At 33.3% G+C, this 27,272-nt stretch overlaps 1 protein-coding gene across 5 annotated transcripts in view; it reads left to right on the forward strand.

The window, feature by feature from the left end:
- The window catches only part of LOC118263265 (venom dipeptidyl peptidase 4), a 61,250-nt gene that overhangs the window by 16,269 nt on the left and 17,709 nt on the right, over nt 1–27,272 (forward strand). Inside the window, exons 1-2 of one of the 5 annotated variants that reach the window (XM_050705197.1) lie at nt 8,033–8,061; nt 21,950–22,016. In XM_050705197.1, the coding sequence (XP_050561154.1) occupies nt 8,048–8,061; nt 21,950–22,016 (81 nt within the window). In that variant the 5' untranslated portion in view covers nt 8,033–8,047. Of the gene's footprint in view, nt 1–8,032; nt 8,062–14,091; nt 14,250–18,918; nt 19,041–21,949; nt 22,017–25,212; nt 25,392–27,272 lie in introns of those variants that run through there. The other 4 variants (XM_050705199.1, XM_050705198.1, XM_050705200.1 and 1 more) reach the window with 4 other exon arrangements.

Raw genomic sequence — 27,272 nt, forward strand, 5'->3', positions numbered from 1 at the left:
GTTACGTGTGAAGGTTGCTTTGCTTATTTGTCTTTATTTAGATAGTCAGTGGTCATTTTTTGTCAAGAATGTCAACAGAGTTGAAATTTTAGATTTTCTAGCTCGTTCTTGTTCTCATCAACTAAATCAATAGTTACTAGAGCATTACGGAGAGATGACGAAATGCAAATGGAGATCTGGCAGATTTTATGAAATCTTAGTGTTTAGGTAATGCTTTGTGCCAAACTCTAGAACTCTTGATTCTTATAATTCTACTCATACTAGTACAAAACACTCGTACAATATGCTATGATAAGATTTTTTTAAAACGTTGTCCCACACTTACATTTTCTCCTGTATCGTAGATATAAGATACATACAAGTTCACATACACATGACACCCAGACCCGACGTAACAATTTGTGGATCACACAGGGTTGCTCCGTGCGAGAATCGAACCCACTACACGGTGCACGGTGCACGGTGCAGCTAGTTGCCCAGTCATCGCACCAACAGTGCAGTCAAATGTTGAAAAAGATTACAGTTATTTTCAATTAAATAAAACAGAAATACATAGAAAGATTCCTAATCCTCTTTCAAAATTTCAAAAACTTAAACTTACATCGTAATCTATCTTAAAATTCTTTCCATGTTTAACCAGAGTTGCAGTTTATACAACTACTGTTGCGCGAATATCGCTCTTACTGCTTGCAAAATAAGGACGATGTCAAGGTCAAAGTGTCATTGTATTCAATACTATACAAACATGGTGCTGACGTTTATGAGACACGTTATTGACTGTCACGATGACTTATTTAAAAATAAATAATACCAGTACGTGCCTATTATTATATCACGCAAACAATAAAGTGAAATATAAAAATTTTATACATAATTATTTCAATGGTTGTTTGTCAATTTGGATGAAAACATCACACCAATATGAATGTTTGTCAGTTAATTATGTTGAAAGTATTTAACGGATTTTGATAAAATTTGGTATACCGGCAGAGAATGAGCATGATCTGATTTGGGTGATAGGATTTTTATCCCACAAGAATGTCTTCGCTCACATTCCACTAGCAGAAAAGAAAATAACAGGGATAAGTATTTAATGCTTTTTTATAGCCAATTTTTATATTTTTAAAGTTGTAATTGAGCGGTAAATGTTGTACGAAATTTAAATTAGGTCAATTAATTTCATTGTTATTTTATTAGTTCTATAGATAGAGGCTAGGTTGCCTTACAAATGAATGGACCTGTTAATAATTGTGACCAATGACGCGTGCTAAATCGGTTTCACGTCAATAGAGGCAGGTTAATGATGTGATACATCAGATCTGCTTCGTTTATACATAATTAAAGACAAAAGGCAGTTGCTATGATGAATGAGAGAGTTTAAGGAGTGATAAACTGCATATTATAACGTAAATAAATTATTGAAGCGTCTATTTTCTACCATTGGGGAATTATACTTTCGGATAGTGTATAGAGTTAACAAGAATTCTTAATTTTACCATCATTAGCCTAGACAAGTTTCTTAGTACTTTTTTTACGGTATAAGTTGGTATTTCAGCGGACGGGTCTCCTGATGGTAAGCATTCAGCCGCCCATGGACACCCAGGTAAACCAGAGGCGTAACAAATCCGTTGCTGGCCTTTTGGGGATTAGGCATTTGGGTTGTTGGGGAATCGGGAATTGAGTGGTAATTGGACCTCTGGTTAGCGTTAGCGTTATTTTACGTCGGTTTTCTCTTAGGCCGTAGTATCACTTTGGTCGACCCGGCCCATTCGTACCGAAGCATGGCTCTTCTACACTTACGAAGTATGAAATGATGTCGATGTAGAACTGTACATTAAAATGGAATTACCTAAATAGTAAAAAGTGCTAATACATTTTAAAACACCTTTCATTTTAATTAAAAAAGAATAAACTTCTCATTCCTTAAGTTTTCACCAGTGATACTAGGTATCAAAAAAATCTTCTAATATCTTTTAAAGGTCTTATTTGTGGCCATTACTTTGTCACACAAAATTGTCAACGTCGAGGGAAATCATAATGATGGACATAAAACAAAAGAAAGTCTACAGTGATACAGACACACTCGAAAACATTGCTACAATTAATTTCTGAGACTGCCTCGTTGGCCGAGTGACAGTCGTATTCAATCCTCAGGCTGACATCTCCTTGTATTTAGTAGTGATATCTTATTATTTGATACTAGTTTCTGCAAGCGGCTTTGCCCGTATTTATTTGGTAGTAGTTTCTGCCAACGTCTTCGCCCGCGATCCCGTGGGATAAAACGTGCTATGTGTTATTCCAGACCAACATCTATCCCTGTTCCAAATTTTATCCCAATCCCTTCACCTATTTTTACGTGATTGAGTAACAAAGGTACATACACATTACAAACACACAAGCTCACAAACATTCGCATTTATACTATTAGTATGAATACCTTAGATAATTCTGGAGCAGTTACTACTATGCTACTAATAGTGCTAGTTTTTCAGAGTAAGAAAAGTAAAGCAATATTTGCTAACCATATCTGGTAGATATTATGGAATGAGTGAAGAACAGACTTTCACTCTTAACATTTTCAACAGAACTACTGGTTACAAGGTGAACTAATAATATTTTTGACCTAAAATCTAGGAGTTACGGAGCCACAAATAAATACAAAATGGTCAAAATTAGAACATCCTCTTTTTCCTTCAGAGTTTAAAAAGCTAAAGAAGATTCAAAATTCTGCCAACAGATTTAAACAAGAATCACATCGAAGAAGTCTGAAGGGCAAATAACATCGAATAACCGAATCTAAGTAGAATTCTTAGAGAACCTTAACCTAGATTCTTAAAGGAGAAAATATCGAACATACTGACTGTGGACTGATTCTATTTGTCAAACAAACGTTTGCTTAACGTTGTCCAAAGATGCAATGTTCTTCGGACGAAGAAAAATATTATTTTGTACCTTAAAACTAAACAAGCAAAAGGTCTGTTTTTGTTTACAAAGATAACAAGAAAAGGTACGATTTATGTGGAACATGTCACTATGTAGGTCAATCGTAGTACACATAACATACTATTAGAGTAAAACTTCACATTTAATGAAAGGGAACTAATTTAATTAATTACAAGTAGATACTTACAGAAACCACCAGGTCAACTTACTCTATCAAACTTTAATGAATTTTCAACGTTATTGTCTTTGTTATAAAGTTGAAAATGGGTTGGGGTAATTTTACGACACGGACTAATATAAATGTATAATACACATACTATGATACCACATGGGAAATCTAAAACATTTTCAATGAAAAAACGTATTTCATTCAGGTAAAGTGCGACTACAACCACTTAATTTAATTAATTGGCAGCCATTAAAACAGCAACACGACCCATTTTGATTAATTGGTTCGTTAAAAACAATGTTGACGACCAAATCTTAAGCTATGGATCCAAGCGAAATCCATTTTAATCAAGATTAAAGTTAGGGCTGTCAAGTGTACTTTAGAGTAAAGGATGTTTCGGTATCTCGAGTCTGTCGTGAATATTTTTGATTGATTTGAGTGTATTTGACTTTGACTTAAGTGTTCTTGTTTCAAAGAAAACAGTTTTAGCTGTGTTTTGATTTCAAATATTTCACTTAGACAGCATAAAAAAAAAAAAATTGCGTGAATCAAAAATATTTGTCATTGGAGAAGAATAAATATTAAGGAGTCAGTCAGTACTTTTATAAAGACTCGTCCCTTATTAAGTAAGACTTAAATTATATTTAATACAATCACAGTAAACTTATAAACGTGAACATTTGTTTGTTTAGATGGTTGTCCGTCAATCACGCTGAAACTACTGAACGGATTTTCATTAAATTTGGTATACAGACAGGTTTTATCCTACGGGAATGCAGGCAAAGCCGCTGGTGGAGTCAAGTTTAGAATATTTATCAAAACAATGAAGATGTTACGTAGATACACATGGTTTGGAAGTTAGTTACCAACCCTGACCAAAGGCCTTAAAGTGATTCGATAAACGACACGAGATACTCAAATAACTGTGGTTTTGCAATCAGATAAAATTATACCAATTAAAGGCACCCAAACTAATTTTGTGCTTCACCGACTACACTGATGAGGGGACCTAATTATTGTGTCTTTAAATTGCGTGCCTAGCTGATGAACGTAGATGACAATAGAAATTTTACAAGTGACAATCATCCATAGTACTTGCATGTTAGAGGTAGAATTGCTTAGATATTGATCTATGGCGTTCTTCAAAGTTATTTAGTTATTGATTGATACTGACAATCTTACTTTTCGTCTTTTGGTTCTGGTCATAATGATCAAATTGGCTTGTTTTAATTTTTGATTTGTGTTTTAAGGTTTTCATTTCGGTTAAGGTTTTAATTATAATACAACGCGACAATCGGCGCGTCCTGTGTGGCGGAATCCTCGCCTCTAGAGTAGCTTGAAACTAGTCGAATTTCTCGTCAAACAGTTGCATAAGTAATTGAGTAAGCCGATAACATAAAAATTTTATGTTTTAAAACTTATAACTTTTAATATAAACTGGTACAATTCATACATTAATACATACAAACAAACGAAACCATACATCGCAGTCAGTAAAGTAAATAAATAAACAAAAATTGCGTCAACTTTGTAACTTTCCGACAGCCTGTATCGTACTCACTTTCGCCATATTGCTCTATTGTCGAGACAAACTTCGATTATTTTGTTCGGGATTGCGATATTCCCCCGGTTATGATGGAATCGGTTATCGAAAATGTGGGGTAACTTTTAATAAAAGGAACTTGTATCCGAACAATAAGCTGCGGAATGTGGAAAACTGTTTCCAAGATTTTTTTCCTGTAAGTAGTTCTATAGGGTTTCTGGATTTCATTGTATTTTAAATTTCTTTGATTTTGCTAGAGATGGCAAGCATTTATCATTGTTTTAACCTATACTAATATATTAAGCTGAAGATGAAGAAGTTTGTTTGAACGCGTTAATCTCGGGATCTACTGGTTCGATTCGGGTACCTAATTTTGGTGATGTGAGATCCAAAAAAGGCTGCCAGTTTATTTTGATCTCACAATAGAGAAAACTTTAGTGTCTACTAAATAGAATCTGGTGAAATTTAATACAGCCGTAAAGATCTTGCAGAAAATTTTATTAAAGAAAAAATATTATTTCATCAACTAGTAGATACCTGATACTGAAGATAAAATACCAAAAAAGTTTAAAATCCTCAATCAGTCATTCTTCAGTTTTTAAAAACCCAGTCCAAGATGATCTACATTATTTACAAACCAAATATGGAAGTGTCATTTTAACACTTCTTCAAAAATGGTTTTAATAACAAAGTCGTAGAGGCTAAAATTGAGATTAGATTATTTTGGCACGTGACAAAACTTCAACGACATCAAAACATAATATAAATCGTCTTCAAACTACTAGTAGTTGAACAAGATAATTCAAATAAACAGTACCTAATATAGGTTTTCTCAAGAGTCCAATGTCCCTGAGGTCTTGGCTCGATTTCAGACACGAATACCCGGTGTTGATAATTCAATAAGACTCGCTATCGGGTCGGACCCTTCTAACTGTGATAATGTAACTAAATAAACCCAGTATGGTTCCAATATACATATATATGTACAATCGGCTCATATAGAGCTATACAAAACCAGTTTATCTTGATCTCGCTTTGTATGATCGTTCCACACATTCGGAGGCCAGTCGCTAGCTGGTTAAAATAACTATTATTACAATCTGTCAATATGTTTTATTGGATTTTCGCCTTTACATCAAAACGATAAAGTTCAAAATCTAATAAATGAATTTGACAGAATGGTGTAGGTTGACCTGCTTGTGTTTGTACATATAGGCTTCTCTTATTGAATCGTTAAGAGTAAGTTTTCATGTTTTTCATGTTATTCTTGCTTATAGTTTCGGTGATTTTTTTGTAGTTCTACTGTCTTTTTATATTCTTGTCGATCTTAAATTCATAAGTGATGTCTTTATCGATTCGTATTAAATATACAACGTGTAACGAAATACCATATACATCAAGAAGCGCTGATGAATACAGATTGAATAAAATCTCTACACGAAGTTTCAGCTCAAAATACGTTTAAAAAAAGTACCAAAAACTTGGCATGGTTTTTGATTTCAAATTATACAAACGTGTCACAACACTACTGGGTCACTCGCTAATTACCTAATTTTGATGTTCGGTTTCTGGAATTTAATGTATTGGAAAAATTCATAACTTGGTACCATGAAAACATGAGTTTAAAATACCCTTCCCGTATCGTTTGTTATGTTATCTAGAAACCGTGCACTTGGTAATAATTGTATACCCTCTTTTTGTTACACGTTGTAAATTATTTTGTTTTTCCTTTGCAACATGTTCAGAGTATTTTCCTTTGTGGTTATGGACACGAGTTAAATTTTAATAGACTATCACTCCTCTTCGACGAAGCCGCTGGCGAAAGCTGGTTCATAATAATTGGTATTCACATTTTCCTTCCTAGTAAACTTTAACCACAGTTCTATCATTTTTATTCAATACAAAAGTCCCGATCATGGTTAACTAAAAATCACGGTTTACGTACGTATATTAATGGAGAAGAGCTAGTTTCGAGTCACAGAGTGACGCTTCATCATGTTTCTCACCATAGCTTAGCAACTTCACAGTTACATTAAATCTATAACTGTCAGATTACAACTGGTGTTCACGATTATCGTCTTACGCTAAACAGTTGGATCATCATCAAATTGGCCCTAATCTATCGTTACATCATTCATGACTCATGTTAATTAGAAAGTCTGTATTGAACTTTTGTGTTAACGTACGCGTTAACGTTTAGCTGTGCACTTGGTAGTGGGGTATTTTATGATAAAACATGTTTGTGTTTAGATGTTGAAGATTATTTGTTTAAACAAACAGTGTCTCTAAACGTGTATTTTCTAAAAGAGTAACGAATGGAGCATCTTGCTCGTTCTTCTTCATCCGAAGCTACGCTTTGGAACGACCATTATTTATTTCTTTATTTGTTGACATTTCAAAAGTTTATGGTTTAACTAGAATAAATTATTTGACTTTAACTTAATAAGAAGAGTAGTTTTGGAATGCCTTTTTGTGTTTAGATCGTATTTGTCTTGTTCCATCTTATAGTTTATAGATCTAGTATTTCGTCTGTATATTGAAATGTTAATTAATCTTAGGTATAGTTGTAGTTTCATTATATCTTTTTTAATTAATTGTAATTTCTTGTTACCTTCTCCGTTTCCAGAAATCTTATTAATTGTTGTACCTACGTAACTATTTTCTACAACTTTGCTGATTGTTGCTACCTAATGAGCAAAGTTATTGCTATACTTTTTTACAAGAATAACCTTGTTGATTTTTAATGTAATTTGCTAGCATGTTCCAATATTCCTGTCTACACGTAGATACAATCTACTCTATGAGCATAATAATATAAATTGCACGGTACAATATACGAAGTGGGTAATACAATTATTGTTCCATACGGGAACTCTTGCTATAATTTAATTTTGGTTTAGTTACGTCTCGGGGAGACATTTAATATTCCTACGAGACTACGAGTTATACAGTCGTAAACCCACAGATGGTAAATCGATGAACATTTGCAAAAATAATATTTATTTATCATCATTTATCGCTTATTTATCATCAGTTATAATTTATTATTATTTAAAGAAGTTTTGAATCCGCCATTTTTGACAGTTGACACTGTTGACAGCTGTCACTTTTTCACTCTTCTTTTTTATTGTCTATGATTTCCTCTGTTAACAACAGATGTTAAGTTTTATTGTTGTGGTTTTTCTAGTAAGTCGTAAGTTACACGTGTTTAGCAATAAACAGATTATTAATGTCTTAATTTTATTGTTTCTAGGTTTATATTGCTTCATTCGTCTGCCGTTTTTACGACGTGTTAAATATTGAGAAGAAATATTTAGTATCGAAACGTTATACAATCAATCCCTGAGCAATTTCTCCGAGTCTCGTTATAGGAGACAAGAGATTTTGGATACATGGCGAGAGGAAGGTAAACATGTACCTAAAAATGGAACTAACATTGAACTTTACCTTCCTATATAACTCAAAAGTTAAATGTGACTAAAGTATTAACATCTGCGTAGGTGGTTGGAACAGATTAACAAATTAATGGATTCTTAGGAAAATTACTCTTTCATTCATCATTAATTTTATGATTTTAAATCTGCTACAAAGTATGATATTTTTGCATTTATAGTCTTAAACTTTTTTCTAAAAATATATAATTTTTATGCAGAACAACGCAGAAAAACAGATATAATATAAAATAGAAAATTTATGTGTAGCATAAATGCTACACATAAATTTTTAGTTTTAATTTCGCTGTAGATGTGTTTTCAGCATGCGGTGTGTAGCAACACCTTCCCGCCCGCAAACAAATGCTCACATATAAGTTCCTTTGTATAGAATGAAATGTTTTATAGACTCCTAATTACTTATTATTGTTCATAGTAAGTAATATTAGTTTCGGACTACATAGAAAGTTCTATCACTATATTTACTTCAAAACATTAATGATTCCTGACTTTTTCCACTCTAGATTCGTGTTCACGAAAAATAGATTAAGTCGAGCGAACAAATTGCTTTATTTGTCGACACGAAGAAGATTACAATAGTATTAATCTTCTTTTCTACGGAATTAATATTACTTTGTCAAAGGGAGAGGGAGGGTAAAGCTGTGTTCATTGGGACGGTTATATTCCTTCCTACATATTACACATACACACACATAGTGTATTAGTCAGTATTTCTTTTATTTTCGAGTAGGTTGTAGTAGGTGGCATTGAAATGAATTTTAGGAGTTGAATTTTGTAGTACTTCATTAAAAAGCCTTATATCGTAAGAAATATTACGATTTTTTTGGTGATAGTGACTACTAACAATAAAATTAATTAAAAACCGGCCAAGTGCGAGTCGGACTCGCCCATGAAGGGTTCCGTAACAGCAAGTAGATGACATAATATAAAAGTTGTAAAATAACTTGGTTTTACATAGTGTTTGTATGAACGACAAAGTTATATTTGCGGTTTTTGAAAATGTTTTATTTCTTAAAAACTAATAATGATATCTCGTTCAAACCAATTTTCGTTGTTAGTTTTCATTGAAATCTACAGCATATATTTTTTTCAGTTTTCTCACACTCTTATTTTAAAAGTTAGAGGGGGGACACTCATTTTTCCACTTTGGAAGCGTCTAACTTTGAAACGATTGATTTAATCGAAAAGTGGTTTTAGAAACCTTAATGTTTTTTTTAAAGACCTATCCATAGATACCCATCACGGATATGTCAGCTGAAAAAAAAATTTTTTTGAATCAGCTCCATGTATGGAGTGGCCCCCTTAAATTTTTAAATTTATTAATTTTTATTCAAAATTCGAATTGCAGTTACCGAAATATATCAACCTACAAAGTTTCAACTACGTAAGCCTAATAGTTTCGGAAATAAATGGCTGTGACATACGGACGGACGGACAGACGGACAGACAGACAGACAGACATGACGAATCTATAAGGGTTCCGTTTTTTGCCATTTGGCTACGGAACCCTAAAAAGGTTATTTTTTAAAAGGAGTTGATGAGTAAGTGATTGGCGCTACAAAACTAAAATAAATAACCAGTTTTAAAGTAATTTTACAATACAAGTGTCGTCTACTGTAACACATTATGTAAGAGATAACAATATCTTTATTACTGTTTTAACCGACTTCAAAAAACAAAAGGATGTTCTCAGTTTGGTGTGTATATATTATTTGTTCACAATTATCTCGCGATTGAAAAAACCGATTTTGATACGGTTTTCAGAAAAGAGTTTGTTATTACTTATTATTCATATATGTAGATCATTAAGTATATTAACCGAAAAAGGGGGTTGGTGTCGGTTTACGTATCTACTTTATTATTACTATGGTTATTTTTTTCTGAAAATAAGTACAAGTATGAACACAGCTCTATGAAAAGGCGTGTTTTTATTCACGTTCCTGTTGGTATGTTTTATATTAATGTCTCTGTGAGCTATTCGACTGGACATGAAGATGTTTTGTCTTCACGCTCTATTTACTAAGCGTAATTATCTATGTGTGTGTTTCTGTTTATATGAATATAATAATACTTATTTGAGGACTTAAAGAAAAGCCTAGACTTGTTTGAACATTTGTAGGACGGGTACGAGTTTGATGATTAAATGTATAGGATATGCATTTAAAATATTAAATTTGAGGTTAGTTTCAGGTTATTTCGACACACGTTAATATTTATAGCAAACTAGCAAACCCGACGAACTCCTATTTGCCACCAATGATTTTCCCTGTTGTCATGCTATTCTCTTGAATTTTTTCATGAATTTTCTTTGCTATAAACTTCACGACAAACAGTTAAGCGAACTGCTTGAGCAGTCCATGTATGTACCTGCGTACGGTAGAAGTCTGTTCCTATTTAATAATGCAGTCGCAGCTTAAAGCAGTCAATCCCGACTGTTAGAGCAGTCTGTGTATGGCAGCCCTTAAAGATAGAAGCTCTATATTTCCAGAAAAAATAAGTTTAAGCGAAAACTATTCAAAGAAAAGAAGTTGATAAAATATTTATGCACACACCTACTATTGCATAAAGAAAGATCTTTGAGAAAGGTTTTGTTATTCAGTCGACCTCTATCTAGGCAGCTAGCACATCAAACTATACCATTCCATCATCTTTCACCAAAGGACTTTCAACCTTATCCTATTGCAGTAAAGTGAAATATAGGTTAGAGAATTTGGTCAATGTGGTGTAGCATGATTTGCTGTTGCCTGAAACAGTTCCATTTGTAGTAGATATGCAGTATTCATACAAACTGTCTCCAGAGATACAAGACGACATATCTTTTGGAAAATGTCTACTGTTTTGTATGTAGGTAAAGAGTACCTATGCATGTAGGCACTAGATATTCTAGGTATACCTATAACGTATATTTCGATAAAATGATAATCCTTTTGTGCTGTGTTGAATTATAGACTGATCTGTCCTCGATTAGTTTCAAGGCATATCAGGGTTTCCCTACCCTCCTTCCACTCCTCTCTGTGCAGAGCTTTCTGCGGCCAATCCTTATCGTAGATGTCAAGTTCGTCCCGTTATCTCCTTCTGGGCCTCCACTCAGTTGAGAGTCTTAATTAAATACAAGATTATTAATTATTATTGATTGGTTGAAAATTTTAAAGGATTGGAGGAGGAGGAAAAAGGTATTTGAAAGGATCTCAATCAACACTTTGAACGCCGTTGTAGTCAACGCTGACTGACGTTAGCGGAGGATTTACCAACAGTTTGCTATTGGCAGTCAAAGACTTAAACTTAATACTATGTAAAATAAATAATCTATATTTATTATTATTTTTTTATTTATGTGGGTAACGGAACGCAAGAGGAAGTGTAAGAGAGAGTGTTATGTGTGAAAGAGAGGGATATAGACGATGAAAGGAAGCGAATGGAAGAAGGAAGAAAACGTCATATTGAGATTTGGTACGAAGACGTTAAGACGAAAGCTCAGAAAATAAAAGATGATTAAAATATAAAAGAGTAATTATTTATTTCAAAATCCTATCCCACATTAACTTTTGGGAAACAAAAACAGATATTTATTGTCTAACAAATAATTATAAAAACATAGTCAACACTTAATCTAAAACAGTCGAATAATGAACCAGTATACCAGCGTAGCAATTCTAGAGTTGTGTGGTAATCACATTAACTCGTTATCCGGAGTTGGGGAGTGACCTAATTTAGTTAGGAGCTGCCGAGGTGTCCGTGGATATTAAAGTAATTATAAATAATGTACTTAAAGTAAATTATTTTGTGTTTACATCTAGTAGGTAGTAATATGATGTCTTTTATTTGACGAAGGGGTAAGCAGAGGGATACATTAAGTGTTATAGTCACTATTCGCCTGTTTAGTGAAAGTTTTTGTAGTGCCTTACATGCATCATGCTATTCGAATTCTGAAAGGTAAAAAATCCTAATTCCGCATTGCTGCGTCCTGGCAATCGAACTCAAGCCGCAATACAGCGTGTTTGTTTCTTCATCAACTCAACAATTTTTTTTTCATGGAATTTTTATGAATTTTATACATGTGTGAGTCAGATAAATCGGTTTGTTTCTTAGGTTTTCAATTTTTACATTATACATATTTTATAACATGACTAGCTACTTGATAGGGGGTTACACTGGCTTGGCTTGGCTGCTTGATTCCTTTTAATCCTAGGGTGATATTTTATGACCTATAGCATTCCTCGTTAAAAGGTTTATCCAACACAAAAATATTATTTCAAATTGGCCAATACTTCCGGAGATTAGCGCGTTCAGACAAGCGAACAAACAAATTCTTCAGCTTTATTTATTAAAGTATAGATATAGATATAGAAGTATAGACATAAATTATAACCTTAAGACAATATAATGGACGCTGTTTCAATCTGAGTACCTATTACATATTTAAACTTCTTTATTTTTTGGCTGATTGGCGGTGTCTTACTTCGGTACCTACTCTCGTAATATTATGCCAATTCTGTTTATTTTACACTAGGGATATGTTTTTCTACGAATACCTACTTTAATTAAAAATTGACCAGCATTTCTTATCAGTTTCCCTGCTAAACAATACTAGTTAGAGGCCATTAGAAACTTATAATTTCCTCCCCTCGTGTCGCCATTAGGGAAGCAAAGCTTGTTCAACTAATAGTTTGTTAAAATTAGGTTCGTGGGAACGCATAATCAGCGCATCCTCAGTGCTTATCGTTTAGTTAGACACGTCTTACAAAGGAGATAAATATTCAGTTCTCAGTGTTTTTTGTAATAAATTGAAACTTTTATTTAAAAGAAAGGAAACTGCCTTTGATAGTTGAATAATTTCGAACATTTTTTTTTTTATTCGGGTAATATGTCTAAAACCACAGCATAGTATTTTCTACATGATTACCGTATCAAAATCAGTTCAGCCAGATAATTATTCGATACGTTTTAAAATTATCAAGTACTGGCAATACAAATTAAAATTGTCTTTGCCATGAAGTAATATAGCTGAATAAACTAGGTCTAATGAAATTAGATATCTTCCAATCTTAGGTCATTGACGGAGAAACAAGTACAAGGTTTTTGTCTAGCTATCACGTAGAAAATGAATACTAATTTCAATATAATTACGTTACATTGGAACTATGTCATTGAAGTTTAAAAATTTTGATGCATAGAATTTAATTCTGTTGTTTCTTTATTTTGGATTCAACTACAGAAAATGTATAGAAGCTTGTGACGGTCCAATGCTGGTCTATAGGTCTTCTATACATAAAAGGATTTAGCATGATATTAAGTTGAAGGACGTAGTTTAAAATGTTCAGATTTGTTGAATTACAGAGAGTTCTGCTGTCACAATCAAATGAGTCCTTTACTCCTTAATTGACTCTTATGATAGATATTTCCACAAACCTTTGTTCGAAGGTGGAGCGCGCTTTGAATCGATCAACAATGTCATAAATACAATTAATTGGGTCGATATTAGTATAAATGATACGACACCATCATCCTTAGTATGAGTTTGTTTTACATTTAACGAGATCAAAATGAGAGCGCGTTCGGCGCTCTGATTGGCCGGCGCGAATGAACCAACCGAACAGAGTGCCAAACGCGCTTTCGTTAATCGTAACATAAACTAGTATTAAACCTTCTGATTGGTTGGTTTTTTCAAGCCAGCAAACCAGAGCGCCGAACGCGCTTTCGATTCGCAAACTCGTACTAAGGGCACTGTAACAGTAAACAGCTACTACTAGATACTAGTAAGTCAATGATTCAATGATGTATCTTCAAGTATCTGATAAGGGATACTTGTACCTTAGATTACACACTGACGACGAGATACAAATCATTGTCAGTGGAGATCGCAGGGAGGCCATTATCAGACGACTGAAAGAAGATTTAAAGCAAAAATAGTAACATTAAAAATATTTAAATAAAAAATAAATAGTCAGGTATTAAAGAAAAAGTTATTCTATCGAGAAACTTGTTCTTTCTGGTGCCTTGTGGGACTTTTCATAGAAATTTTAAACTATCTTTCTAAAGTATTTGTGGCCTCTTTGTATTTATTTGAAAGTTCTACTGGATTGTGGTTTTTCTATCTTTTGTTTGACTGTAATTTTTCATCATGGAGGGCTTTATTACAATGGTGAGTGGGTTTATTTTACAATACAATATTTCGCTGTAAATCTTTGATCTAATTAAGTTATTATAGGTTTGTAACTGTACTAGTTAACTTATTATAATGGTATCGAAATGGCATAAAATGTCTCACGTAGTTGAAGCAATCGAAACAATGTAACCAAGAATTGTATAGTGAATCTGATTGAAAAAGAGTAACCTATGGTGTTTTCATTCTATGAAGCTCATTGTGCTCCATAGGAATCTATACTTTGGAACGAGCAAATAGCTTCACTAGTGGACTGGTCGACAGAGAGACATTTTAAATGTTATTAGATTGACTTTGACATTCAAAAGTGCCTTCCTGGTTAATTCGAAATAAATATTTTTGCCTTGCCTTTGCCTTTGTGAACATTCGTTTAATCGAACACTCATATACATATGTCAAAGCTATTTACTAACCTAAATGCTGGCTTATCAAGTAAAAAACATATTTATCTATTCACTGGAGTCTACTATTTAGTACTGCTTAGACTATTCACTGGAGTCCACTATTTCGACTGCAAGGTTGGTGCGGTGGCTGGGCAACTGGCTGCCGCGCAACGGGTAGCGGGTTCGATTCCCGCACGGAGCAACTCTTTGTGCGATCCACAAATTGTTGTTCCGAGTCTGGGTGTCATGTGCATATGAACTTGTATGTTTGTAAACGCACCCACGACACAGGAGAAAATCCTAGTGTGGGGCAACGTTTTTTAAAAAAGAATAAAAAAAAAAGAATCAAAAAAGAAATTATTATTTAGTAGTTCGTTTGTCAGGACTTTACGTTCCAGTTTTACTTTCAAACACTATACTATATGCAATGAATGCATACAAGCGAACGTCCTTGAACTCTTTTATACTTAGCTCTTGATTTACTAAGCCAAGGTTTGCATTGGTTTTTATAACAAGTGCACTTGTAATGTTTGTCAAGTCGTGACTCTGTTTGTCATGCTGTGCTAGTAGATAGGTATCTTCGTAATCGTATTGTTTAGCTTTGTGGTATTATTTTCATTCGATATTTCTATCGAATTATCTAATTTCAAAGTAAAATGAACGCCTTTTATCCTTTGTTCCTGTGTGGCATTTATAACTAAACTAGTTACTTACTTCCGCATGGTTTCACCCGCTCTACTCGGCTTCTATCGATCAAAGTATGATGTTATCCAACACAAAAACAATTATTCAAATCGGTACTGTGGTTTAGGCATAAAGAAGAAACTGTGTTTATATATTTTATCACCCACTGCTCGGCTCCTATTGGTCATAGCGTGATGTTTTATAATCTAAACATAAGCTTTCCTCAATAAATGCATTATCCAACACAAAAAGAATGATTTAAATCGGACTAAAAGTTCCCGAGATGAGCGCGTTAAAACCAACAAACAAACTCTTCAGCCTTAGATATTTGTACAGTTTCTATTATCAAAGTGTCTGGGGAACCACCTAAATGACGCATAGGTATTTGGTAAACACATTACCGTATTTGCCTTACTTTAGGCGATAACCTCGAAGGAAAACAATTCATAAATATACATTAAATACGGTGAGGTTTTCCCCGAACTGTTTAGTATAAAAAATGTGCTGTACAAATATCTAATGACCTTTGTTATTTGTTTATAAAAATATATAATATATAATAGAGGAGGAATAAAAAACAATGGATAAAAAAAGCGTTATACTTAATAATGTTTTAGTTAAACACATAGTTACATACGTATTGCAGGTTCAAATTAAGTCAGACAGTTCCAAAAACGAAATCTTTGAAGACTTTAAGTAAGTAAAGCGGTCAAACTCGATTACCGAATAGCAACAATTTAAATCGATTGCTATGCACAACATAATCGATGTAATAGAAAGTTAGTATTCGTGTTACGTTATATGAGCACATTGGACATCAAATTATGGATTCCAGTCAGCTAAAACGGATCGTGATGAAAGTGATCGTGAGTGAGGAGGTAATGACAGGCCAATTACGGTCTGGCCACGAAAACCAGTAGCAGTTATAGGCCGTGATAGCGACAGACGTGTATCCTTAGTATCATCGACAAATTAGATTTATGACTCATCATAAACTAGGGAATATACATTTGGAGAGAAATCTTTTTATTTATTATTTTGACGGTTTCATACGATTGATTTTTGAAGTGTGTAATGATGCATATTTATTTAATTGATAGTACATTTTTATTTGTTAGTTGATTAATATACATATTCGCAATAGGCTAACCCCCTTCTATATGGATCTTTTGACAATGTTTCTCTGGTGAAAAGTGAGTTTTACATATTACTAGTTTCTGCCAGCGGCTTCGCCTGCGTTCCCGTGGGATATAAAATTTTCTCACCCAAGTTAATAGATAGATAGATAGTTAAAATTGATTATTATAAAATAAGATAGCTAGTTATTAGATTAATAGATGGCCTCGGCCTAATCTTTCAGGTATTGACACCTAACGTTAGCTATGTATTTGTATAAGTTCAGGTAACTCAGTCATCATCATCACCATCAGCCGGAAGACGTTCACTGATGAACAAAGGCCCCATAGTCCTCCACGTAGAAGCCGTAAACTGCATTCACTGGCTCCCCACGTTCAATATTAGTGTGCGATGTTTACCTCGGCCTACGACTCTCTCAGAAATTGATAGGTAACGTTAGCTTAGATATGTACAATAAGTTCAGATACCTATGATATATGTATATCTAATTTGTTCATACTACCGCTTGTCGTTGTCAAGGGTTTCCGTGGCCAAGCTGCTATACAGAGTCTAATCTAACAGAACGTTGAGTTATTGGAAAAAAATATTCATTTTAATCAACTCTGACGGTATTTGACGGTTAAATTAGCAAGGGAATAGGTAAATCGATACCAATTAACAGGACCACTTGATGTTTGGGTTAAAATCAGCTTGATATTGAGTAAGTGGTAAATAGAGGACTTATTTCTTTCTTCTTCTTGTTTTAAAACTTTCACCCACAATAAGATTTTTTCCTGTGTGGTGGGTGCGTTTACAAACGTACAATTGCATATACAAATAGCACCCGTACCAATACAAACGTACAAATGTCCGAAACAACAATTTGTGGACCACACAAAATGTTTATCCGTCCGTGCAGTCATTTCAAAACTAACTTTTATTATGGAAAGGGTACGAATATTATACCTATCTTAGGAAGTGAACCAGCACTTTTCTGTTATGATCAATTCGTGCTAGCAACCACGGCGCAAATGGTACAGACAACTGAATGAATTCAATAAAATATCGCCGCCCGGGACGATTTCGATTTAAATTTGAATTTTTCAATAAAAATACAGGCTGGCAAGGTTTATGATAGAACGATTTTAAAATAAATTGAATTGAATTGAAATAAAGTAGGAATGTGAGAAACAAGGTATGGGACTGAGCTCATTGTTACCAGATGACTTTACTACTCAACAAATCCAAGGTTTGTTATAAAACTGATTAAGAAGAAACAGGAGACTAAGGAGAAATAGGCAGCAGCATCCTCTAAATCTTCCTACTTTTTCTATATCATTTATCGTAACAGTGAAGCTAAACATCGTAAGAAAACTTTTTTGAGGAAGGAAAATCATCCAATGACATCTCCCACTATGGGTGAGGTGAGAGGGAGTGTTAGACTCTGACTGACTAAAAAGCCACCCCGTTCCTACTCCTGCTTTGAACCTAAACCCTGGTAACCCGCTAGGTCGTCCGCAACTCCGGTATCAATGGATATAATTACTTTTCAGTGTGAGACAATGCTTTTATCCTACAGTAGCATAGTTTAAAGCTTAAAATGTCGATTTTGTGATAAAACATGGATTTAAGTACGTTTTCAACGTGTGTTCCAAAACATGATCAATGTCGACAAATATTTTTTACATTATCATACCGTGATAAAGCAAGGCGTAATCAAATTACGAGACAATCACTGATAGTAATGATAATAATTCAATCAATACATAAATTAATTGAGTTTTTTATAATGCCGTCGATTTAATTGCATTTTTTAAAACCGAATAAGAATTGCATTACCAAGATTTCGTTTTTAGAATTGAATTTTCGATGTGTTATGCAAAAAAAAACACTTTATTCGTTATAGCTTTTCACATTTTGTTCTTTAAAGGTAAACAGATAGACCACTTTTGAGGGTGAAAATCTTCCAATGACTTTTCCCGCATTGGGCGAGGCGAGAGGGATGACAGACTCTTACCGACTTATAACCTCCTAGTTTTCGAGCCAGAGCCCTGGTAAACAAGATAAGTAGTCCGCACCTCCGGATCAGGTATCAGCCTTACTGGGTCCTCATTATCGATCACCACAATCCCTAACTCCTAAAAGGCTGACAACACAGGTGATTCAAGTGCGGCGGCATGGGTGGTTTTAATTGATTGATTGACGATCCATCAGGTCGTTTGACCTTGTTGAAAGTTACTGCAATCGGAAAATGCAATAACACTTTACCCTATCTGAGAATTGGACAAGCGGCCCCATCTAGGAATTAGATAAAACATATTTAAATATGTAATTTGAATGTCGAACGCGGCATAATATTTAAAGTCAACACCGACATAGTGTATTTATCTCAATAATAAGTATGATATCTGCATTTTTTATAATCTATATCTTGATGATTAAAAATTAAAGCTAGATATAAGTAGTTTATCTTTATGAATTGATTGATAATTATAATCTCGTTTCGTACAAGTAATTATTTAGTGTGACGAGGATTCGGCCGTAGCCGGTCCTAGATTTTAGTACATTTTGTTTGTGTGGGCATAGGGTAAGTAAGAAAACTAAATTTAAGAATAAAAGTACACTAGAGTTGTTTAAATACAATATTTTTCATATAGTGATATGTTTAGTCGATTAATTTTGTGTTGGTTTGTGGTAAACGAGCAGACAGATCACCTGATGGTAAGCAAACGCCGCCGCCTTTGGACACCCGAAACACCAGAGGCTTTAAACGTGCGTTGCCGGCGTTTTAGTGGTTAGGAATTTAAGGGTGGTTGGGGAATTGGGGTCGGGAACATTAGGAAAGGGGCTAATTGGGTTGGTGACGTTGACGGTGCATTTTTATAACGGATACTGATGGATGACCTTCAAATGATAAATTATATGTACCAATCTAAGCTGTACTTTCCCAATTGTGTATGTTAATTAAGCAAAAAGTTCATGATTTTGACTTAGTCATTGATTTTGAAGTGAATCGAATCAAGAATAGATAAAACTGCATAGTTAAATCGTAAGGTGTGTACGGTGCATTAAGTGCAAGTTACATGAGATTAAGGTATTTGGTTTTTGAACGCTTTGACTTCCACAGACTATTAGTTGAAATAGTTAAAAGATGGGTTCTTTCTTCCTGTTAAAATCAACACCACCAAAAGTACATTGCTGGACTATGAACCTTCTCTATGTAAAAGAGCTTTGTACAGTTCAAACACCAAAGATTTAGCTTTTATTGCTGTCTGCCTCTTCATAGCTGGTCACTGTTTTTGAAACGCTAGGGCCAGATTAAAATCTGTATCCTACAAAAACACCTTTAGCTCTAAAATCTACTTTAACAGTGGTATATAGTTAGTTACCTATAGCTTAGTTCAAAAAGAAAATTATAATCCATATTTTAATCTTTCCTTTGACAGAGTTTGAGCGTGGAGAGCGGCTAGGTACTTTCATAAATATCAAATCTCCTGGCTCGATGATGTGAAAATATGATATCGAATTTTAGGGCACGGAAAATTGTACTTTAAGATCATTGAAGTGTATCGAATATTGGAAATTTTGTACATCACTGATTTAACCTGTTGGATTTGAAAAGTTTTCCCGTCCTTGTCCCATTTTACTTGAGGTCAGCTTTGTGCGCTTTATTTCAAATGTCTTTATTAAATGTTATTTGTTTTCCTTCTCTTGTACTCTTCTAAATTGTTGTTAGCAATTAAGAAGAGTAGCTTTAGTGTAAACCTTGTAATTTTTGCTTCTTAGTAATCTACGTATCCTTGGATCGAAGTAGTATCACCTTGTGCATTGTTCAGTTTATAAAGCAAGCATATCTTATGTTCTGATTATTTCTATTCCACTGTCTGCAGTTTGAGCATGTTTTTCAATGCCAAGTCACATTGGTTATTCCCCCTGTATAGGCTCTAATTACATTGAAATCTTACAATAAGTGCTTTAGGCAGGGCACCGGAAAATTTAGAAAAAGCTGAAATAGTATATTAGCTAGAGTTAAATAAACTAATTTCTACTATTTCTTTTTCTTTTCCTTTAATAACATCTTCTGATTTATTTCATTGCGGGATCCAAGACAGTTATTCATGTCCCTAGGACGCGCCGGACTTCAGTGCTCCGGTGTTTTCATGGTAGTATCTACTGTAGATCCTGGCTTACAGGAGTTGCAGCGGTATGGGAGGTTGTGGCGGGCTTGTTCCTTAAAAAAATCTCTACTACATGGTGCTCTTTGTTTTGTAACATATTTAATTAAAATTCATACCATCTTATAATGTACTGTAAGTACAAATTGTGAACGAAACGTTTTATGTATTTACGAGTAGATTATGTAGAAAATATGTATAGAAACTATTCCTCTTATCAATATCTTGCAATGTGATAAGACAAACAATACCGATTACACGATTAAGATAACCAGAGTCCCACTGTATTATCTGTAAAATTATTGAATACATTACTGGCCAAATTATTATTGCCCCAATTTATTTCTGTCTATTAACTTGTATTAGATCTTATTAGATCTACACGTGTCAAACATTTTTTTTACACATTTAATGGGTCGACATAGCCAATGTGTAGACGTTAGAAAAAATTTGTACATTAATAGGGTAGACGACATTTTATTTTTATTTTAATGTAGATTCTTTTGAAACAATAGTTTTTATGGATTTAATATTTTGTTATGGAAACAAGTACTTTCGAACATATTATTGATTTGATATATCGCGTGACATCACTTCTGGGTACATTTTATACGCTGAAATGACGTTATTTGCTCCCATTTCTAAACGTGGAATCGTTTTATCTAAGTAATGTTATCTTATACGACAAAATAAAAAAAACGTGACCGATATTTTGTCATTGCCTAATTAACGGAGTAAATAGGTTTCTAATTGTCATACCCCGTCATGATCCTTGTTGTATATTCTTTTCGACTGAAAGAGTACACATTGTACATAATTATGTATTAACGTGCAAGTTCTAAGATATTTCTGTTTCTTTCTCTCTACAATTTTGAATCGTCGAATGTTTGACGCCGACACGTTAGTTTAAGAATTAAGGCATTATTTGGTTACATGGCATTATTTCGTTCGAATTAACAGATGCATTAAAATGTATTGATTTAGTTTTAAATATGTATTGTATCAAACACTATATCGTAGCAATCTATGATAAACCTAGCAGGGACATTATGGCTAGCCCCTGTAGTCTGTAGGCGGAGGTTCATTCCCTAGCAGTGGACAGGCTAACAGGCTGTTGTCGAGATGTCATTAAACAGTAAATTTTGCCCTATCCGGGTTTGATGTTGAAACTAATCTGATAATATAACATCTATGTATCTACACATGAATGCAACAAATGATTTGAGTTTGAGTTTCGTTGCTAGAAAACCCAATCAAACGAATATTATAGAATCTGTTAATTTTATTTTATTTTACTTATATGAAATTGTTTTGTTTACAGTTACACCCCAAACAAGATGGCCCAGGACAACAGCAACTCCACTATGGAGATGGGAACCAGTGACCAGGTAACAATCCTACTAATAATATAAACAATCCTATGATCTTATCCCGTTTTATGGGAGGCGAGAGTGTCAGACTCTTGTTGACTAAAACCACTCCGTTAAGTCTTTGACTCCCAATAGGAAACTCTTGAAGGCAAATCCTCCGCTAACGACGGTCACCGGTGACAACCATGGCGGCGCAGCGTTCAATGTGTTAAACATTAAACGTAAATCAATCGAACAATTAATCATTTCTAGTGAGTTCACAAATAAATCCAATATTGTTAAACATTAACATTTATATTTACATGTCGAAATATTTATGCAATATTAATGAATAATTAACTATAGACGGCAATAAAATTACTCTCTTTTAATTTTTAAGTGCATTCGTTACGTCAGATAGGCAAAGTCCTGCTTCTAAGGCCAGCCGTGAACGGACTGCTCGAGCAGTTGACGGCACGATGGAATGTCATTATGCAGTTGCATGTTGATGCGACTTGAAGCTGTTGCGACTGCTCGAGCAGTCATGTGTACGACAGCGAAGGAATACTCAAACGCTACTCAATTTTAAGTTGTACTTAAATATCGTGCTATCTCTGTCATTTTATAAAGAATTGATAGTGACTGTACTACATTTGAGAGCGTCTTAAAATTGAGTAGCGTTTGAGTATTCGGGCATATGACTCACTGCGCGGTCGCATCTTTAAGCAGTCGGTCTCAATTGTACCCTTAGTACGAGTTTGTTTTACGTTTAAAGTAATCGAAACGAGAGCGCTCTGATTGGCCGGCTCGAATAAATTAACCAATCGATTACTGTGATTACTATGATTACTATACTCAAAATTTGATTACTTTAAACGTAAAGCAAAGTCGTACTAAGTTTACTGCTGGAATGAGCCCGTGTACGGCTTAGTTAAAATATCTGCTATTCATCAATAGAGTTGCCTACGTAAACATAATAATATAATGTTTTTGAAAAGTATAATATTATTCATACCCTTTCAGAAAATAAGAGGTACTATGTTACGTTAATCAGAGCAGTGAGATCAACTATCTATACATATAATAAAATCGTAGAAAAGTGCTGTCTGTACATTGAATATAAAAATAAAAAAATTAGCAGGGGTTATTGTTATGTCGATGTCGAACCCAAAAATGTAATTAACTTTTTTTTTGTCTGTTTGTCTGTTTGTCTGTTTGTCTGTGTGTCTATGCGCGCTAATCTCAGAAACGGCTGATCCGAGTTGGATGCGGTTTTCACGAATATATTGTGGTATGCTTGAATTTACATTTAGTGTTTGTTTCATGTCAATCGGTTCATAAATAAAAAAGTTATGTCAAATTAAAGAATCACGTCGAACACTATTCTATGCTTATACCATTAATCTCCGCAACTATTTGACGGATTTGGTTGAAATTTGGTACAGATATAGTTTAGAACCTTAGAAAGGACATAGGATAGTTTTTATTTCAAAAATCAAAAAATAAAATAAAAATAAGAAATAAATTTATTCCGGACATACAGCTCACGGTTTCTGTATTCGCGGCATATTTACGGAACGCATACCCCGCGAATAAATAGCTTCTACTGTATAATTAAATAATCCAAGTTGTCTTTATCCTCGATAGATGGCGTTGGGATCGAAATAGATCGCGCTATGGTTTCGTTACATTCATTTGGTTGGGTATCGGCCGAGCGCTTCGGTACTATCGTAGAAAAAGTGTATATCAGTCGTATGATTATTTGTCTGTAGTGGTCCTGCTGTTTCCTATATTCTAAATTGGTTTCGTTGTATTTGTCAATTAATAAGTTTATTTGTTGGGTTTTCCTGGTTTTACTATTTAACGTAGGTTTAGTTTGATATCGATTATTAGTAGTTACTGTAGTTAGTTTTTTTAATAAAATTGTAAGTCTAATTTATAAATTAATTAGATTAGATTTAAGTCGTTTCTTTTAAATGATTTAGTTTAAGCTTGGTTATTATAGCATAGAGGATAGGTTGTAATATAATTTATTTTTTAATTGTTATAAATTCGTAATTCGTAGCTTTCTTTAGTTTTAAGTTAGTTTTCATCTTAAGTTCGGAAAGATTATAATATTTCTATAGTTTAAGTCCGTTTTTAAACTATTTTTTCAATGCCCTAAGTAAGTATACATCTATTACATTCAAACGCAGAGCTCATTATGTTGATTTTTGAAGAGTTCCCTGGAATATCTTCTACATCTCATTTTTGAAGAGATCCCACGAGATCGGGAACTATGTGGTTAAAACCAAAAATTTGCCAGAAGTCACTATTCCACGCGAACGAAGTCGCGGGCAAAAGCTAGTAATAAATATAAATGTTTAAGTTTTAATAAACTTCTTACATCATTGCTTGGTTTTAAATTCATAATCGTATGAACAATCTTGTTTTGTAACAGTTGCATGGAGATAAGAAACAATTACAGTCTCTATCTTTTACTTAACTGTTATAGATATTAAGTATAAAGAATTACACATATAGCTAGAATAGCTAATTTAGAAAAATAATGTTATACAGTTACAGGATTTGTTAGAAGACAAGACAATTAAAACTCGAATACTCACATATTAAAATAAAATACTACAGTCAATATAATTATGCAAATAAAATCTGTTGCTAAAGTGAAAGTAAAAACATATTACCTGGATATTTAAATAGATAAAATATAACCTTTTAAACACAAAGAACAACCACAATAAAAAATAATAAGGTCTGTAATAAGCTAAAATAAATAACGTACTATAATCTTACACTGTAAACACAATCAAACATCAAATACTTAGTACCTAACAACAAATATCTATTAATCAAACAAGAATGAATAAATAAGAAAACTAGATGACCGCCGTACTCAGAGTCATTTGATGGTTACTTAACCCAGTGCTTAGCAATTGTTTTCGATACAAAATCGTTACTAAGGAATAGTTTAAGTATCTAATCATTAAAAGTCTCTAAGTGCGGCAGTTAGTACCTAACAACAACTATCAATTAATCAAACAAGAATGAATAAAAAAGAAAACTAGATGAGTCCTCATTACATTTATTTACATATTACAATGAAACATAAATTCATTAATTGATGTTAAATACTTTACCGGACACGGGATAACCTTCGATAACCTTAGTGGAGGAACCATATGTAAAAAATCTTAACCCAAGGCCTTCATTGGCGGTTCAATCCATTCCATTTGTGTTCCGCGTACGGAATGGCCGCGGATTTGGATTCATTTCATTTAAATCCTTTCGCTTAATTAGTGTTTATGTAGTATGAATTTTAGTGTAGTGTAGTATTGTGTTTGTTTTAATAAGTAAATGGATTAAATAGTGATATTGGATTGCAGTGCTATCTTCTTCTCTGAGGTCTTGAGTGATGTATGTTTTCTTTTTTTTATTGTTTGTTTGTTTTTTAGTTTATAATATGTACTACTAAGTTAATATTCATTTGTTGAATAAGTTTGTCCGCTATGTTTTTGTAATTTTGTCGTGTGTGGAAAATATAATAAATATAGTGAAATATAATTAAGTTTTACGTGGCACAGACAATAAAAGTTTCGAAAATAAAAAATAAAAAATATAATCTTCTTTTTCCGAGATTCCTATTATTAAATAAGCATACAAATCAGTCTGTAGATAAATAAGAAAAATATGTTAATAAAATAATAATTAATTTTAAACTAACATAAGGTAATATAAGTATTTCGCTATTTGCCATAAACTATAAATATATAACTATAAACAGAATGCATTTAAGGAAAACCCATAAGCAATGGGTACCTATGTATTTAATTTAACAATAAATAATTTATTATTAACATATGTATGACTAATTAAATAATGCTATTGGTAGGTAACTGTACCAAATACTAACTTAAGTTTACAATATTTACTCAGCTTGCAAAGACGTCAAGACAAATTAAATATTTTTGAAATATTGACGTCGATATGTTTTAAATCAAAATCATAAATATATCTGTGTAGTGTTGGCAATCGATTGGTGAAGTGTATTCAATGTAATAAAGGTAATTAAAACCCTTTTAAACATAGTATATGTGCTACAGGTAAAGTTAAATTAATTAATTTTAAACGATTATTTGTGTAAATTATACACATCAATAGGTAATACTTCAATTTAATATATAAAATTCTCGTGTCACAGTTTCCGTTGCCATACTCCTCCGAAACGGCTTGACCGATTTTGATGATTTTTTTGTGCTTATCCGGTATCTATGAGAATCGGTCAACATCTACTTTTATCCCTCTAAGTGTTAGGGGTAGTAAAACCCACTTTTATTTTTAATTTTCTGTGGTCAAAGTCGCGGGCAGAAGCTAGTAATTGTATAAACAAGTAGCTTCTGCCAGAGGCTTTGTCCGCGGTCCTGTGGGATAAAAAGTATCCTACGAGTTATATCAAACTATAATCTACCCCTGTTCGAAATTTCATCCCGATCCTGTCAGTCATTTTGACGAGATTGTGTTACAAACATACACATAAGCATTCGCATATTTATAATATAAATAAGATTTATTAAATCATACAGATATTTTGGAAATGGGTGACTTTTCATTCTGATTTTTGTAGTATATGTTTCGAACTGTAATGAAATGAAATAATTTTAATAGTTTTAATTATTTTTATGTAATACTTTCACACGTCAACTAACTAAATTTAAACTGTATAAAAATAAAAATAACATAAATGAGACTTACTAGATGCGGCCGCCACATTATATTAAGGAAAGATTTTAAATCGAGCAAAATAAGCGACTTCGGTGTTTTCCCTATCAAAATTCTCGGTAACTTACTGGAGTACACTTTTTATCTTTTGTTTACGTGTGACTAAATAACACAACCTGGGGAAACGTCTTCAGGGAATAACCCGCGTTTCTTTGTATTATTGCTAAAGTAATATACGAGTATATTTTATTATGTTTAATTCATTTTTATATTACATTCATGTTTCATAATAATATTAATGTGTAGTATTGGTATTTAGTGTATGTATTGGGTTAAATTTATATATATAGATATATATATATCCTTTTCACACCTCCGCTTATCATTGATACTTTTACAAACCTACCGTGACACCTCTCTGAACCACCCTGTGTTTGGCTGGTAGAAAATTCTATTAGGCATTAAGCCAACCTTTGTTCGTTTGTACATAAATTGTTAAATAATTTAACAAAATGTGATGAAAACTTCTCACAAAAATTCAATATTTGATCAATTCTTCTTATAAAATCATTAAATCAT

Source organism: Spodoptera frugiperda, chromosome 27 (genome assembly GCF_023101765.2).
Source record: "Spodoptera frugiperda isolate SF20-4 chromosome 27, AGI-APGP_CSIRO_Sfru_2.0, whole genome shotgun sequence".
In the NCBI taxonomy this organism is placed as follows: domain Eukaryota; kingdom Metazoa; phylum Arthropoda; class Insecta; order Lepidoptera; family Noctuidae; genus Spodoptera; species Spodoptera frugiperda.